Genomic DNA, 16,087 nt, shown 5'->3' on the forward strand with positions numbered 1-16,087 from the left:
GCTACAAGAAAATAAATGTGAAGTGTGCACATCTGAATTGTGAAGAATGTGTTTTTGTTTATAAACAACCTTATTTATTATTTATCACTAATGTTCTAATATTTTGATATTGTTCTAATATTGTGATTATAAAAAGGACAAAACATACACCTTTTGGATCTTGAAACTATTGAAATGGTTCGCTTGACAATTGACTATATAAGGAAAACTGTTCATAAACCTCATGAGTCTTCCAAAAATGCTGATGATTTCTTGAAAAAGATAACACATTTAAGTCTTCCTGAGAAATCAATTGATTCAATCGTTAAGTACAAATAAAAATAAGTTACTAATTTGTAAATTGTCTTTCTCACCTAGTTAAAGTAGCCTAATATAATTATAGTAAATTCATATACTAGTAAATATAATAACACTTGTAAACAAGAATAAACCTTTGAATACTTTGGAAGTGTTCAAAGTTCAAACACTACCAAACGTTTGAATTTGCGTTTATATGGGGGTACTTATATACACTTTTCGAGGCTGCATTTCTAATAACACTTGTGCTCGTATTAGGTAGAATTTTCAATGTCTATTTTAAAAATATGTAAAAACGTTCTTTGGTTTGAAATTAGTCAATAGTTCAGTTTTGGTTTAACATGATAGCAAGGCTACAATTAATGATTTTAATTCTGTTACCAAATGTTTGTTTAATAGTATGACTGAAAAATTTTAGTCATACCACCAGCCATTTACGCTTAAGAATTAAACGTTCGTACTGTATTAGTTTAAGATTACAATATTAGTACAAAGAGGCTAAATTTTTTATAATGAGTACAGTTTTGTTTCAAGATTCACTGAAAGACGAATGATTTATTTTCACATGTTAAAAGTGCAAATTATAACAAAATTTAGAGTATAACACACACTACAAAAAATTTTATAATCATTAGGGTACCTTACATAAACTACTCTGTGTAACAGCGAAAATTACACAGTTATTTTAATTACAAAAAGTCTTATAAAATAATGAATTTACCAACAAAACACTATCTATAAAATAATAAACATATCCTATGATAATGAAGAAATACTTATCTTTACGTTTAAACAAAATAACACCAATTGTTAAAGACAAAAAAGTAACTATTTCATTCTCAACTGATAATCTTTACCAGCGACTCCTAATTCTAGTGAAGATCAATCCTGATAGTTTTATTGGCTTATGCACTATAATAATTCATTTTTAAAACAAGTACAAGCCCCAAATGAAATAAGTTACTACCACTTTGAGAAACGTTCAGGTCAACTGAAACAGCTGATTGCTATATCTACAGGACGACTAACAATCTACTGAACCTTCATCAGTCACAGAGACTCGGGATCACTTTTGATGCGTAATATTAGGATACTCTCATGTACCATCGCCACTATCCCCTGTATACCATCATTCCTTTCACTTCTTCCTCTCCACAATAGACGAGTTCCACTCAATTAACATGTGACATAAAGCACCCTTGTTTAATGAGCTAGTCTGTTACACCAGGTTATTCTCATAATGTCCAAGTTACTTTTGATTTAAACAAGAATATACCTTGTAATGAGGATTGCAGAAACATTGTGCAGATAAATCTAGTTTAGTGTAGCAACTTATAGATAGCCTAGTATTACCATGCTAAATTTTTGGTTTAGAATTGTTGCTATTTGGGTCCTCTATCAATAACCTCATTTTTATAGATTTAGATGCAGTTCACATGTTATTACTGTCACAGTTTACCCAGTACAACATGTTTAATATTTTTTATGTTATTCTTAAATTACTGATTCTTTATATACCGGTAGAAATTATGGAACCTTATTGTTGCTAGTGGCAACAAATTTTAGAATTACAACATAACGTTTGATCTAGTTTTGAGTTTCTTTTACAGTTTATTTTTTGGCTTTTAGTTTTTTTTTACTTATATTGAAGATATTATATATATATAGATAAAGATAAATTCAAGCTAATTTGACAGCTAAGATTAACTAAAATGTGATTAACAACATTTTTTAGGCAGACTTATCCAGTGTGAAGAACTTAACTGTCTTGTACCTTCATCACAATAATCTCCAAGTTATAGAAAATCTGTGTAGAAATGAGTGTCTTACACATCTGTATCTTCAACACAATCAAATTAGTAAAATGGAAAACTTGAACGGCATCAAACAACTGAGGAAATTGTAGGTAACTATAGGTTAGAGCAAATAAAACAATTATATAATGAAGTCAGTAGTTTTTTAAATCTACCCTCATAAAGTGAAATGTATTAAAGCAGACAATTTAGTTGTAATCAGGCTCAAATAAAAATGGATAAAATAAAATGTGAAATGTTCACAGTATGTCATGAGCCTCAAACATTTTTTATTTGTAAAAACCTTCTTTAAGATACTACATTAAAAAAAATGTAATTTCATAAGTTACATATAGTAAAAAATATACGTTCCAATTTTTGTTATACAAATAAATAAAAATGTGCCACTACCTGAAAATAAAATGTTTGCACATGTCATGCTGCAAAAATCACATTTTTATCGCCAAAAATGTTTATTTGCTTACTTTAAATTTTTGTATTTGCTTACTTTACAGTTTAGTATTTGCCTTTAATTTCTCATGAAGTGATAATAAAATTTGTTTACTTTTTTTGTATTCTGAAAGGTTGTCTTAATGGGCTATTAAAAAAAAATCTAAGTCCAAAATTGATTGTATCACTTTAATATGAATATGAAACCAGAAGATCACAGCATCAATATTGTAAAACTAGAATAATTAGGTATTCTTTGTTTAAAGTTCGTTATTGAACAGGTAGGTGATAACATGATTACACACATTGTCATTGTTATGTGTTACAATATTTAGCAGAAAAACATGTTTCAGGAACTAGTATCTGTTAGGTATAAAATCCTATAATATTAAATTAAGTATGTTAAATATTACACAATTCAAACGTGTAATGAGCACATCAAAGTCTGAGTTGACAATGAATGTTGTTATGAAAAAGAGTGTATAGCGAAAAACGGGTTATGTATAAGGTCTAGAACCTGTGAGAAAATGCTGATTTTTATTATTAACCAGTGACGTAACTACTTTGGGAGGTGTAAAACATTGCAATCCGAATCTAATTTAAGAGTATAACTCAAATTTGGGCTTGGAATAAATTTAAATTTAAGTAAACTAGATAGGCCTTTCTGTTGTATTTCAAGTTATACTGCAGCTATAGTTGTACTTATAAAATATTTATGGCCTTTGGGTGAGGGAGGTTCTACCCCCTTCATTCTTAGTTATGCCATTGTTAATAACTGCTATACAGTCACATAATGTGGTTAGTTATCTGGGACGTCAAACTATATTTTATAACAAACCATTTCTAATCTATCTCCACATATAAATTTACATGTTGCTATATGGGCGTGTATAAGAAATCACAGCAAACCTTACATAGGCAGTTCAATTAATGGTCTAAAGAAGTTGTGGTATTTTTATAAAGGACGAATTTGGGACCCTGTACTTAGTTGTTAAAGGACTTTTGCACATCCTTATCTTATCACTCAAATCTGAGGCTACTGCAAAACCCAATTAAATTTGTGGACTCTTGTTACATAATGTCTCCTCTACGGCTCAGGAGATGATCCCTGGTAATTTTTTGCTGCTTTTACAAAAGGCAGATTAGTTCAATCATGAAGCTCAACTGATTCATCTGCCTCTCCATAGAGTCTGCGTTTATCAAAATGTTAGTTACTGATTTGATCACAGGTACTTGGGTTACAACTGCATCAGTGTTATTGAAGGACTGGATGCTGTAAGTGCTCTGGAAGAGCTGCATGTTGAGAACCAGCAATTGCTTCCTGGAGAAACCATTTACTTTGATCCTCGGACTGTCAAGAATCTTTCGGTAATTTATGTTTGTTTTAAATTGTATTAATGATATTACAAAGGCCAAGATAACTTATGCTAGATGTATACTGATATTTTTAGTTTAGATGTAATGTGTCTAGGGGTAATCCCAGGATCTTGAGATTGAAAAAGTCTGTTTTCATGTACTAATTTAAATTTTGCAACAAAATATTTGAAAAAATTATTTACACTTTAAATTATTTTATTCATGATGTAAAACTGTACAACATCTAGCTTTAACAGAAGAATTGGTACTTTTTTGCCAAATCAAATATAATTATAGTACAATTACAAAATTGTTAAATAGAATATAGATTACTATCAAAATCATATTTATTTATATTTCAGTTTTGTTTTAAATATATAGCAAGTGAGTAAATTGAATAATACAAATTATGTTCAAATACCTTAAAAAATCAGTAGAGGCACTGGATTTTGTAACTAAAATCAAGTCGGCTGTGTCAAAGTTATCTGAGGAACAGGGTGACCGGTTTCGTTGTGAGGCCAGTCTTTTGCTCAGGAAAATTCCTCCCACAAAACCCAATTTGACAATAGAGGAGAAAAAGGCCATGTCAATCCTTAGGAAAGACGAGACGGTCAAAATCCTACCTGCCGATAAAGTCAATGCTACTGTTGTACTTGACTCAGTAGCATATAAAGAAAAGATTGCAGAAACTTTAAATACTGGCAAATATACAGTTTTAAATAAAGACCCGACTGATTCATTTGAACACAAAGTAGCAAACACCTTAAGAAAACACAAAGCATTTTTTTCAGATAAATTTAGATCTAAATTAACTCCTCACCATTCCAAAATCCCCCATATGTATAGCCTTCCCAAAATCCACAAACCTACCATCCCTCTCCGGCCCATCATTAGTTCTCGGATTCACCTTGCAGGGAATTGTCTAAAGTCCTTTTGGACATCTTAACGCCATTGGTAGGAAAAACTGACCCTTTTATCAAAAATTCCAGGGATTTTGTATGATTAGTGTTGTGTATAGTTTTTTACTAAGTGCATGTTTTAGAGTTAGTGAAGTTCACACACAACACGGTGATTGTGATTCCTGACTTAGGCACCCCACAACGCTTTGGTATGATTTGTTTATTTTAACCTAGTATGTAATTACTGTATGTATTAGGTTCGTTATTTACCTGAAGAAGAGATCAAATTGCAGATTTCGAAACGAAACGTAATGTTACTAATTTTGTTTTGTTTCACTGAACGATGGCAAATGTACAGAAAAATCCTGTTTCCCACAATCCTTCCATTATCAAAAATAAACTTCAAACAAAGAGTTCAATATTTACTGTTCAATGTTATTTAGTTGTAGTTTTCTGATTTTATTCTTTGTACAATTGTACTTTTGTAAGAATAAAGAATGAGTGAATCTTTTGTTTCAGAAGTGCTTGCGGATTTTGGATATATCCAGCAATAATGTAGCTTCTATAAGTGATTTGAAAGATCTCAAAGTGATTGAAAAGCTGAATGCAAATAATAACGCTCTCTGTGACTTGACAGCTGTCTGCGAAACCATCTGTCATTGGCCGAGAGTTGAACAGTTGGATTTTCAGTCAAATGAGATCACACGAGAACCTAAATACAAAGATAAAATAATCGCTAGTACAAAGTATTTGAGTAAGTATAATAATTTTCAAGTTATATTTCAATTTATTTGGTATAAGTTTTGGTGATGGAATATCCTATCTAGTCAACTTCGAAGTCCTATATTAGGGACACCTTTGCGGGGATAAATACTTACCTCACATAATGTAACATTAACTCTTTTCTGAATGTTGTATACGTTTCAGGATCTTTGGACACCAAGGACATAAATGATATAACCAGATCCTTTATCCACAGATTTGAATTAGTAAAAGAGGAAAGAAGAGAGAAAATGCTTAAGGCTAGTGATGTACAAACACCTTTCAGTGATGAAATTGCTAGTAAGTTTTTTATACACCGTCGTTCATTATATTAAGGCTATCCAGAAAGTAGATTACGTTTGGATAGCAACAAAAAACAAAGTACAAGAAAAAATGTTATTATATACATTTGAAAGTGACACTATAATACAATTTTTCATCATAGTCACCATACAAATTTAGGCACTCATCATAGCGGTGAACTAGTTGTTTTGAAATTCCAGCATTATAAAATTCTGCCTGAGATTTCAACCACATAGTTACACCCTACCGCAGTTCCACGTCGTTCCCAAAACCAATAGACTGTAATTTGATTTCGCAATTCACATGTATTACCCAAGTCTCGTCTCCTATCAGGATTCGATCGTGCAACAAGTCACCATCTTTTTCGTGTCTAAAAAGTCAATGAAGCAGCCATATGCTGATTTGTATGGGTTGCTGTTAAGATTGTTGGTACTTATCTTCACACAAAATTTATGGTAACCTCTCACTAGCACGGCTAGATAGCCACTGAACAGTCCTGCTGCATTTCCCACTAGGCTGTAGATTCTGAAGGGGTAAAATCTAGGTAAACCATTTATATAAATTACAAAGTGTCTAGACTAATTTAAGAGCATTAACAATATATTGTTGAACAAAAAAAACAGTATTATTCGGCAAAAGCAGTTGTCTAAAAACCGTATTCGTGTAGTTACTGAAGTTTGCTCAAGAGGCCCCTGCACTTTTTAAATTTCCGGTGTTAGTGACATGGCGTGTGGGCTAGTTACATCACGGGTAGTCAGTTAGGATGTTGTAAAGTATCTCTTCTTTTTCCTTTAATAAATTAGCAATTAATAAATTCTGTATATTTCAATTGTATGATACGGTTATCATCAATGATTCTTTTAGTTGAATGTTCTGATTTTATGTTACATATTGTACACAGTACTTATCAATTGTAGGCATAGCAGAGCATTTGCCCCCTGGTCTGAGGCAAGCGGTGTCAGCCAGTGTCAAGAAAGAGGCAATACCAAGAGCGAAAAGCTTGACGTTGTCACTGATGCAAGTCCCTGTACATTCCCCAGGTTAGTACTTTGATGTTATTAACGTTAGTTTCCATTATCGCTATTTTCAAGCATCTTGAGCTTATGTGCTTGAGAGACACACAATGTAACATGTGACGCTGAGTTTATGGCTTGCTTCACATATGAGGTCCTCCAAGTCCTGTATATGTATATTTTACCATTCTCTAGTGTTCTCATTCAATATTTTATTTATAAAGTACAGAACAGAGCTATCTTAAAATCATGTTGTTGTCCATCCATTTGTGTGATAACACTTGATAGAAAGGACGAAGAGACTAAAAATTGTAACATTAGTTCCTCTTTGTCTAAGGGAGAACTGTATTGATTTTAGAGTCATAAAGTTGAAGAGCAGTCCTTACTTCTGCGCGATAACTCTTTTTGTTTCGTTGTGTCGGTTTCTTCAATATTCTATATTGTTTCAGTTTTCTAATTTTTAATCGATAACATGGAATATGGAAAAAAGTCGACTTTTGTAATAATTACCAGAGAAGATGGTGGTCATGGTGTAAAAAACACTTTAATTATAAAATCTTACAAAATGCCACAATGCAATTTAAGAAATTGTGTTGTTGTATGTGTTGGATTACCAATGCGTACTTAACAAGGTCATACATCAATAGTGAAGCAACACCAGTAATACGTGCATGTTACACATGGCATTGTACCAACAGCAAAGTGGTGGAACAGAGGCAAGTCGCTTGTTGCAAGAATCATAATCCATGCAAAATTTAAAATAAATTATTAATTTCAACCCCTTTCACTTCTGCTGCGTTTTTAACTGCATGTATTAGAGGCTGTAATAAGCAAATATTTTGACAGTATAATAATAAGGAAAGTAGATTATATAAAGACAAACACGTTGTCAATTAAACTTAGATGTCAATCACAGACTGTGTTTACACAAACTTGTCCAAAGGAGTGAAAAGAGGTGGCCTCATAATATTACTTATAATTTCACTTGATGTCACTCACTAATCTTCCATTTAGTGTCATACACAACTTTACTACTGAGACACATTTCTATATATCTCAGTAAATGTTGTATCTATTTAAAATTTAAATTTATATTGTAACTTCTCACTAACACTGAGAACTACCAGGTGGAATTCAAACCGAGAACTGGAATTCAAAAGTGACCCATTCCAAACTCTAAAGGATCTCTGTATCTGATGTGATTTGATTACAATCTTATTCAATCGGTTAGTTAAGACCTTGCTGGAAAATCATTTTTACTATTACAACGTTGAAACAAACTAAAATCTCACCAATAAATTAATCGAAAGAGCAGTAAGATGTTATGTTTCAGGGTTCTTGTCTGACGACAGTGCCATGGCCAACCATGGTTTACAAGCACGTCCATCAAGAAGAGTTTCCAATGCCGAGAATCTCACGAGGAGCAGACAGAAAGCAGAGAAAGACTGCCAGACCAGCCTGCTGCAGCTGGAGGATGTTATCACAACCACTTCATCTACTCCCAAGCTTCAGAAATAGGAAGAGTGGACTACAATATAGAATAGTATCTATAATAAAAACCATTGCATTCACGAATATCACAACTAGAATGATGATTAGATATGAAGGTACAAATAGCAGCTGCATACTAATTTACTGTGTGTTCAAATCAAAATATCACAGAACAATTTTAAATTATGAGGAAAGTAATGTAGATAACTATCTTGTTGAACATTACAAATCTTGATAATTAAAAATTTTGAATTCTTGAAATTTTTCTACCTTGATACAATATGATTTCTTTATTTTTATGTAATACACTGCTGCATTAAAATCTACATTTCTAATTACAATATCAATAAATCTATAACAGATCTCTTGGAAATTGTTAAGAGGTATTAGATTAAATCTTCCAATATAAGGCTTAATAGTAAATAAAATTACACTAATTAATCTTCAGGGGATTTAAGAGTTGGATTTTAACACGTTCACTGCGGCATGAGTCACTGGTGACTCGCAATACAAAAGTTGAAAACCCTGCCGGATTTCACCAAACGTATATATTTGTGGAACATATTATATTTTTGACAGTTTTAAAAAATATCTGATTGGTTATTGGAGTGGAGAGAAGTATATTTTATAACTATTACAATAAAGTGTTATTGCCGCACTTTAACTAAATTGCTTACACAGTTATTTCTTTTGCGCAGTATGAACCACCCGTGACACAGACTTGCACAGTTGTTTTCCTTGGTCACATCGATACGTTATTATATCAGCATCTAAATTACAGGAGAGATCTTTACATTTGCAATGTTTTGGAAGTTTATTCAATATTGGTCTAATTGAATAAAACCAGTTTGGTTGGGAGTCATGGTGGTTGAAAAGTAAACACCGTACATAGTGGTGCTCCCTAATAGAACACATGGTAGTTCAGCCAGTTTCACATAAACCGCTCTAGTGCTGATACATAAGGGCATCAGACACCAAAGTATACAATGCACCTTTATGAGTCACCAGTGATTCGCGTTGCAATACGAGAAAGATAACCAAATTTAACAATGCAGCAAATGTGTTAAACACAACACTGAGTTACAACATACACAGCAGAAACAACATTACAATTTGTACCATAAAGCAGAAATTGTCACTGTTATTTTTGGAATCAATAAAGTAAACTATTTAAACCTAAATTTAGGTCATTTGAATGTTTTTAATTTCAAATAGGAATATATAAACATTACTGATGTAGTCCCTGCATGATGTACAGTTTGGCCAGAGACTGAGAACAGAACTGGGAAATGTGTTGACTGTAGGCATCCACCTGACCAGCCAGTATCATGGGGGAGAGGCGTGGCGGCACCGCGATGGGGCGGAACAGTTTGTTGATGTCTTCCTCCGGTAACGCTGGCAACCCCTTCTCTTGACGAGCAGCCACCTCTTGTGCCTACATATATGCAAATTATTAATTTATCTTTTTAGCATTCCATCAATCCTCCAACTATAGATGAGCCACTTTGACAGCGACCTGTTAAGTGAAGTGCGGAGGGAGGGAGGAGAGAGATGTGGAGAGGGAGAAGAAGCGTGGACTCTCTTCCCCCTCCTCATTCCTTACCAACCACTCCTCAGTTGCCACTTTTCCTCACTCGTAGGGTATGTGTTACATAACAGCTGTTTTACAAACCCAGTAATAATAACAACATCTTATAAAAATAAACGTTTGTTAAAATACTTCTTAATTATACTAACATATTAAATAAATGCAATGGACTATTCTTAACATAAATAATAGTATTTAATAATAATATTTGTTATTCCATAACGAGAACAACAAAACAGTGTGATGCTCCAAGACACACCGCAGAGAAGCAAAGCACTCGGTTCCCACTTGTGTCTTGTATAGGAAATAGATCGAGCAGTGAAAGAGGGCGTGGTGGTAGGCGTGGTTGAGATCCTGATCCTCCCTCCCCCTATGCGCAAGAAATCTAAGGGCAGGTCGCTTTCAAAGCAGCACATGTATAGTCAGTGGCACCTGACCGGCAGAACTCTTTAAGACAAGGTTACAAAAAAAAGACAAAAACAATTAACTAAAGTATCAATAGAAGTAACCTTTTTCAATAATTTTGGAATTTTTCTAGACCACACCATAAAAGGGACAAAATTATAAATATATCCTAACTTGCTGAGCTTGATCAATTTTAAAACAAATACACCATTTTATACCACACAACTATGGATCAAGCGTTGAGCCATAAATTGGAATTTTTTGAGTGAGCACTACTCAGTGGGCTGGTCAGTTCTTCTGTCTGCGTGTCTTCCGCAGGGTATCTCAAAAGTAAAACATACTATAATTTTCAAATTTTGCATATAGAGCACAGGTAAGATAGTATTTGATGATGGTACATATCCGTTCATGGAATTTGGCTGAGCATTAGTGAAGTCAATCATGGTAGGTGACATATGGGAACAAAATATGCTATGAACTTGAAGTTTGGATGATTCTTCATTTCTACATAGGCAAGATCGAGTCTGATGAAGGTGTCACTTCAGTGGAAGTGTTATAACTTGCCAGGATGCTATAAAGGAAATGCCCATGGAATTCAAAAAACAGGGGTCCGGGAAGATGGCAATATTTTTTAGGGAAACTTTCTGGAGTACTCTTACCTTGTATTTATATGGAGCCATGGGTAAATTTATTTAACCAGTTCATGAACATATTTTCATAAATATAACCAGGAATAAAAGTGGCTAACTGGTACAAATTACAAATTTCTTGTCCATACAATGGTTACAAACATAGGAAGCTCAATTCTGAAATCTTTATACGGCCAGTAAATTACAATGTAGGGCCAACTACTCTAAAGGTAATAGTACCAGGCTACATGGCAAAAAAATTAGCAGTCAACAACATGACAAATCTAACTCACACTTATTTCTAAATATAAAAACTAAAATGTATATATTATGATTTACCACTATTTTATATATTTAGTTCTGTTTAAATAAGGTAGTATAAGACTATTATAATTGATACACACAATATCAATAATTTCTTTATCCAGAGTTGATAATTTTTTTTTACATATCCGGTATTCAAAATTCTTATTTATAAAACAGCTATAACCTACAAATTTCATATGCACAAACTAAAATACCATTTTAACACAATAAGACAGTTGAATCCTTCAATATGGGAATTTCTAAGAGCTCAACTCTAGCCTGCTGCGGGAGTTTTTCCTGCTAATAAGCATAAAATGATATGTTTTAATTATAATTGAATTGAGAATAAATAGTACAGAAATAATGCAACACTTATCCAAAATTGTTCACATTATACAAAAAAAAAAAAAACAAACTAACTTTCATAATACATATGCCTACAACACTCAAAATACACACAAAATATATCACTTTTGTACGATTATTATTTTTCACTTACTGTTCAGTGAAATATTATTTAGATCTAAACTAATAATCTATACATTTGCTACAGCCTAGAAACTTACTAAAAACAATTATTGTTTTACGAGAACTAGCTATAAACAACATAGTAAACGCAATGTTGCAACACAGCTGATTTGAGCCATCTGTTTGGTTTCTATGAATAGCTGAATAAAAAAAAAACATTTCTCTGTGAAGATGAAAATGAAGAATGCAATATCATCTTTGCAACAAAACAAAATATCCCTGGAACCGGTTCACTATTCAGATTCCGCTAGATCCCACATGCTTTGGGTCTGCACTAAACCATGATGTTCACGTGAAAACACTGCAGTCAGCCATGACTGTCTGTTGAAACCCATTGAAGAATTAATAACAATTATCAGAACTATTACTGTACAGTATACAGTGTAATAAAACTTACCCTCTTTTGCAAATAACGGTGCTTGTCTTGGGTCTGACGGACAACTTGCTGCTGATAACGGTTAAATTTGATAGCCTCTTGGTTAAGATCGTCAACGTGCTCCATGAGACTGCGCAATTGACCCTCTAGCACATTTGCTGTTCCCAAGTCCAGGAAGTTGGAGCCCTGTTGAGGAGGTACCAGTTCGCTTAGCTCGGACAGCAGAATATTGGTCAGGGGGGAGTTCCGGATGCAGACAGGAACCTCCATCAACAGAGTTTCATAACCGACTTTGAGCGATCGCAGAGCATCTGGTGTAGATTCTCCTTCTTTGTACATGTTTATAGCTTGAGGTGTGAGTCTGTAGGCTTTCAAAGTTAAAAACCCTCTCCCAGTCTTTTGGGTGTCTGAAATCAGTATGGTAACATATTATAATTCAAAGTATAGAACATAATAAATAAATATATAATTTCATTGTGAAAAGATTACTAAATTAAAATCAATTAAAAAATTATTTAAAATTAAACTCAGATGTCTGTCACTTATTTCAGATTTCAAGTTGGGAAATTTTAACTGACTAAATCCTAAGCTGTCTTGTAGAGAAGTTAAAAACCTAAACATATTCAAGCAGACATTTTCTGCTAATATTCTATAACAGAGAATATTCGAACTTGCACCTATATGTATGGTTGAAATATAAACACTAAATTAAAAATTTACATTAGAAATATTTAGTTTAAATCAGTCAAGAAACTTATAATGAACAACAACTACATTAGCTCATAAAAAAAGTTTATACAATTAAAATAAATAGTTAACAAGTATGATAGATACATTTTCAAAATAACATGTAGAATCTATAACATATTATATAAGCTTTAAAACTTACAAATATTTTAAAGTGCAAGATCGAAACAAAGGTAATTTTAATGCACCTCATTTTCATAACCATACATTTTTATTGTTGCTATTGTGAAATGTTTTAGACTCAAACGTTAAAAATGTTTTAGACTCAAACGTTAAAAATGTTTTAAAACACACTTTGAAAAAATTGTTGCATTACTGTAAATTTTTACAAACCCAATCGACAAGTCTTTCTGATACCAAACAATAGGTAGTTTAAATACCTACCATATATCAAGACAACAGATTCTTCAATTGACGTTTGGTAGTGATATTGGGATTCAAGAAGAGGAGAGCTGAGAAAACTGCCAACATCAGAGCTCTGGTACCACCCAACATGGTAATGGTCTACATTCACTCGACGAAGCCTGCGCATCATGTCCAACTGGTATTCCTCTGAAAATAAGCAGCAGTTGTTATAACCCTACCGGACATAACATTACATTTTAAACTGTCATATCCATTCCTTGTAATATCCTTTCAAACCCAAAATATTGGTTTCATTCGTATAAGTAGACATGAATATGGGGTTTCTAGCTCACTTTAGGAGGCAAACCGTAATTCAATATAAAATCTTGTTCAATGAACCATAAATGAATCTGAGAAAAATCAAACAGTAAATCATGAGTGAAAAACAACCGAAGCTATAGCTGTTTACTATTGTGTTTCATGTTCAATTTAACATGATTTTACATGTAAATTCACGTTCTTTGCACAAGGAATGAATGGAAAATAACTGAATCTATAACTGTTTTCCTGTTAATTGTTGGCTTCTAATTTCTTAAGCTGTTTTAATTGAAAATCTTTATTCTACAAAGTTAATTGTAACACATTTTTATCTTTAATAGTCTTCTTTCCAGTAATAATCAAGTATAATTTATTATTTATATTTTTTTCTTAAATTTTGTCATCTATAAGGCTTACAAATCTCTTAGGTAAATTAACTTTAAAATCTTCCAATTCTGCTATGATTGTAAGCCCGAATTTATCTTTAATTTTCTCCAAATTCATGATTTTATACTTCTTTATGTCTTCTAAATCAATTAATTTCTTATATTCTTTGAATTTTAAATCGCCAACCTTATGCAACTCTTGTAACAGTGCCATTTAATATGAAAAAATGAATAATAACTGAATACTTGTACAAAAAATTGGATAAATTATACACTTTTAGGGTGAAAAATCAACATTATACTTATAAAATACACCAAAAACCATGTTTTGGAGCTAAACACACAGTTTGGTTGGTAATGGTTTTATTATTTATAATTGAAGAAATACAATAAGAACTATGTTTTATTTACCAGTATACAGTTAGCGTATTTAAACTTACCTTCATCAACTGATTCATCATAGTTTTTAGGAAAAGCAAAACAATTTGTTATTTCCAATCGGTTCTCAACTACCAGACCCAATAAGGCGCCTTGGGCTACTTCCAGATTCCCAGCACATTCTTCATGACAGTGTTTCACAATTTTCATAACAGCCTGTGAAAATAAAAATCTTAGATATATATATCTATAATATATGTAACATTTTTAGAAGGAAACTTTTCAAAAAATCCCACTGCCAATATAACACAGTTACAATATTATAATGTTAAAAAGTTTTGAGTCAACGTAATTTATTTATTCTTTAGCAGTAAATCAGTACAGAAGCGATATTAGAGCCACATTACCCTTTCTTACATTTAACCTCACTTAAAATTATACACTAAAATAGATAACTTGTAACAGAATGATATTAAAATAAATATATTTTTATTGTATATAACTTGTTTTTAAATGTTTTCTATACTATTGATAACTGCGACCTCGTGGCGTCGCGACCGGAAGGTGGGACCTTATAGAGGAATAATCCGTGGATCCGCCACTAGATTCCGTCTATTCCAAAACCTAACCAGCTTTGATGACTAAATAAATACTAATAATTTGGGTATAGTTCCGAAAGGTTCCCTAACAAAATACTACTAAAATCTAGACCACCCACGCTGACTTCTCCCGGTCCACCCTGCTCGAAAGCTGCACAACGACTCCTGTGTGCACAACCTCCGGTCACAGCCTGAAAACCTAGCAGGAACCATCCTACCAGAACCTGTCCGGAAGAATTCCGGATGGTAGGAGGCTCCTATTGTTTGAGCTAAAGGCTAGAGGTCGGCGCAGCTGGCTATAGCGTTCGCGGCAACAGACGGATAACGCGCGCCAAATTCAAAACTGTAGCGGCACTCGCCGCATCCTCCCCTCCTTCTCCGAGAAGTTCGAAGGCTTAGCCATTAAGAGTGGTAGAAAGGGTGAGAGGAAAGTTATTTGGAAGTGAACCAGTTAAAGTTAAATTGAGCCAAAAATCTTAACTAGAACGCAGAGTTTACTAAAATTTTCAAATAACACTACCATGCAGAAAGGCGGTGCAGAAACCGCGCCCATTCTCGCTGAACAGCTCCAGTCCTCAACCAGAGACAACTTCAACCCATAAGTGGAAAGCAACTAAGATCTATCTATCACCAATATGTCACATACCTGCTAAATACTTCTAACTCTTCCAAGGTTAAGGTTGGGCTTCTTTAAAAAGTTTAATTAAATTATAGAAGATAGTCTAGGTAAAAGGAATCAGTATTCTGGAAACCGTGTTTGACTGAGAATCACGACCTTCATTCAGCCCCATCATCAGACTCAGATTTCCCTCCAAAAATAGGCCAAGTAGGAAAGGAGAAGTTAAGGAAATTTTATTCTTGTGTAACTCATAGAATATTTCTTCCATCGTAGCTGGCCATAATCCTAGTCCTGTTCCCCTTACTTCCCTCCCCCCCTCCCGCAGCGGGAGACAAGCCTGCTGCCAACAAGCCAATCTACCGGACGCAGAATGAGAGGGAGTGAAAGGTCCCCATGACCTCTCTGGAAGAACATATACAATTCATTGTTTTGTTCATATTCTTTCAATATTTGAAATACAGGAAAGGTGGTGAAAAGATGAAATGGCCATTGGAGAAAT

General features: G+C 33.3%; 2 protein-coding genes across 4 annotated transcripts in view; one reads left to right on the top strand and one right to left on the bottom strand.

Annotated features, from left to right (window-relative positions):
- On the top strand, positions 1–9,545 carry LOC124364784 (protein phosphatase 1 regulatory subunit 42-like). Of its 3 annotated transcripts, none has more exons than XM_046820529.1 (7): positions 1–303; positions 2,033–2,199; positions 3,770–3,908; positions 5,315–5,549; positions 5,723–5,857; positions 6,778–6,900; positions 8,207–9,545. In XM_046820529.1, the coding sequence occupies exons 1-7, from the start codon at positions 175–177 to the stop codon at positions 8,389–8,391; spliced, it is 1,113 nt and encodes a 370-aa protein (XP_046676485.1). In that variant the 5' UTR covers positions 1–174; the 3' UTR covers positions 8,392–9,545. The 3 variants fall into 3 exon arrangements, with proteins under 3 accessions (XP_046676485.1, XP_046676486.1, XP_046676487.1); XM_046820530.1 differs by having other exon boundaries at positions 5,318–5,549; XM_046820531.1 differs by having other exon boundaries at positions 164–303; positions 2,037–2,199.
- Positions 9,534–16,087, bottom strand: part of LOC124364785 (eukaryotic translation initiation factor 3 subunit H-like) — an 18,903-nt gene continuing 12,349 nt past the window's right edge. The window contains exons 2-5 of the mRNA XM_046820532.1: positions 14,433–14,586; positions 13,328–13,495; positions 12,218–12,603; positions 9,534–9,799 (exon numbers count right to left, since the gene is read on the bottom strand). Coding sequence (XP_046676488.1) covers positions 9,593–9,799; positions 12,218–12,603; positions 13,328–13,495; positions 14,433–14,586 — 915 coding nt within the window. The 3' untranslated portion in view covers positions 9,534–9,592. The remainder of the gene's footprint in view (positions 9,800–12,217; positions 12,604–13,327; positions 13,496–14,432; positions 14,587–16,087) is intronic.

The sequence above is a fragment of the Homalodisca vitripennis genome, chromosome 6 (assembly GCF_021130785.1).
Source record: "Homalodisca vitripennis isolate AUS2020 chromosome 6, UT_GWSS_2.1, whole genome shotgun sequence".
In the NCBI taxonomy this organism is placed as follows: domain Eukaryota; kingdom Metazoa; phylum Arthropoda; class Insecta; order Hemiptera; family Cicadellidae; genus Homalodisca; species Homalodisca vitripennis.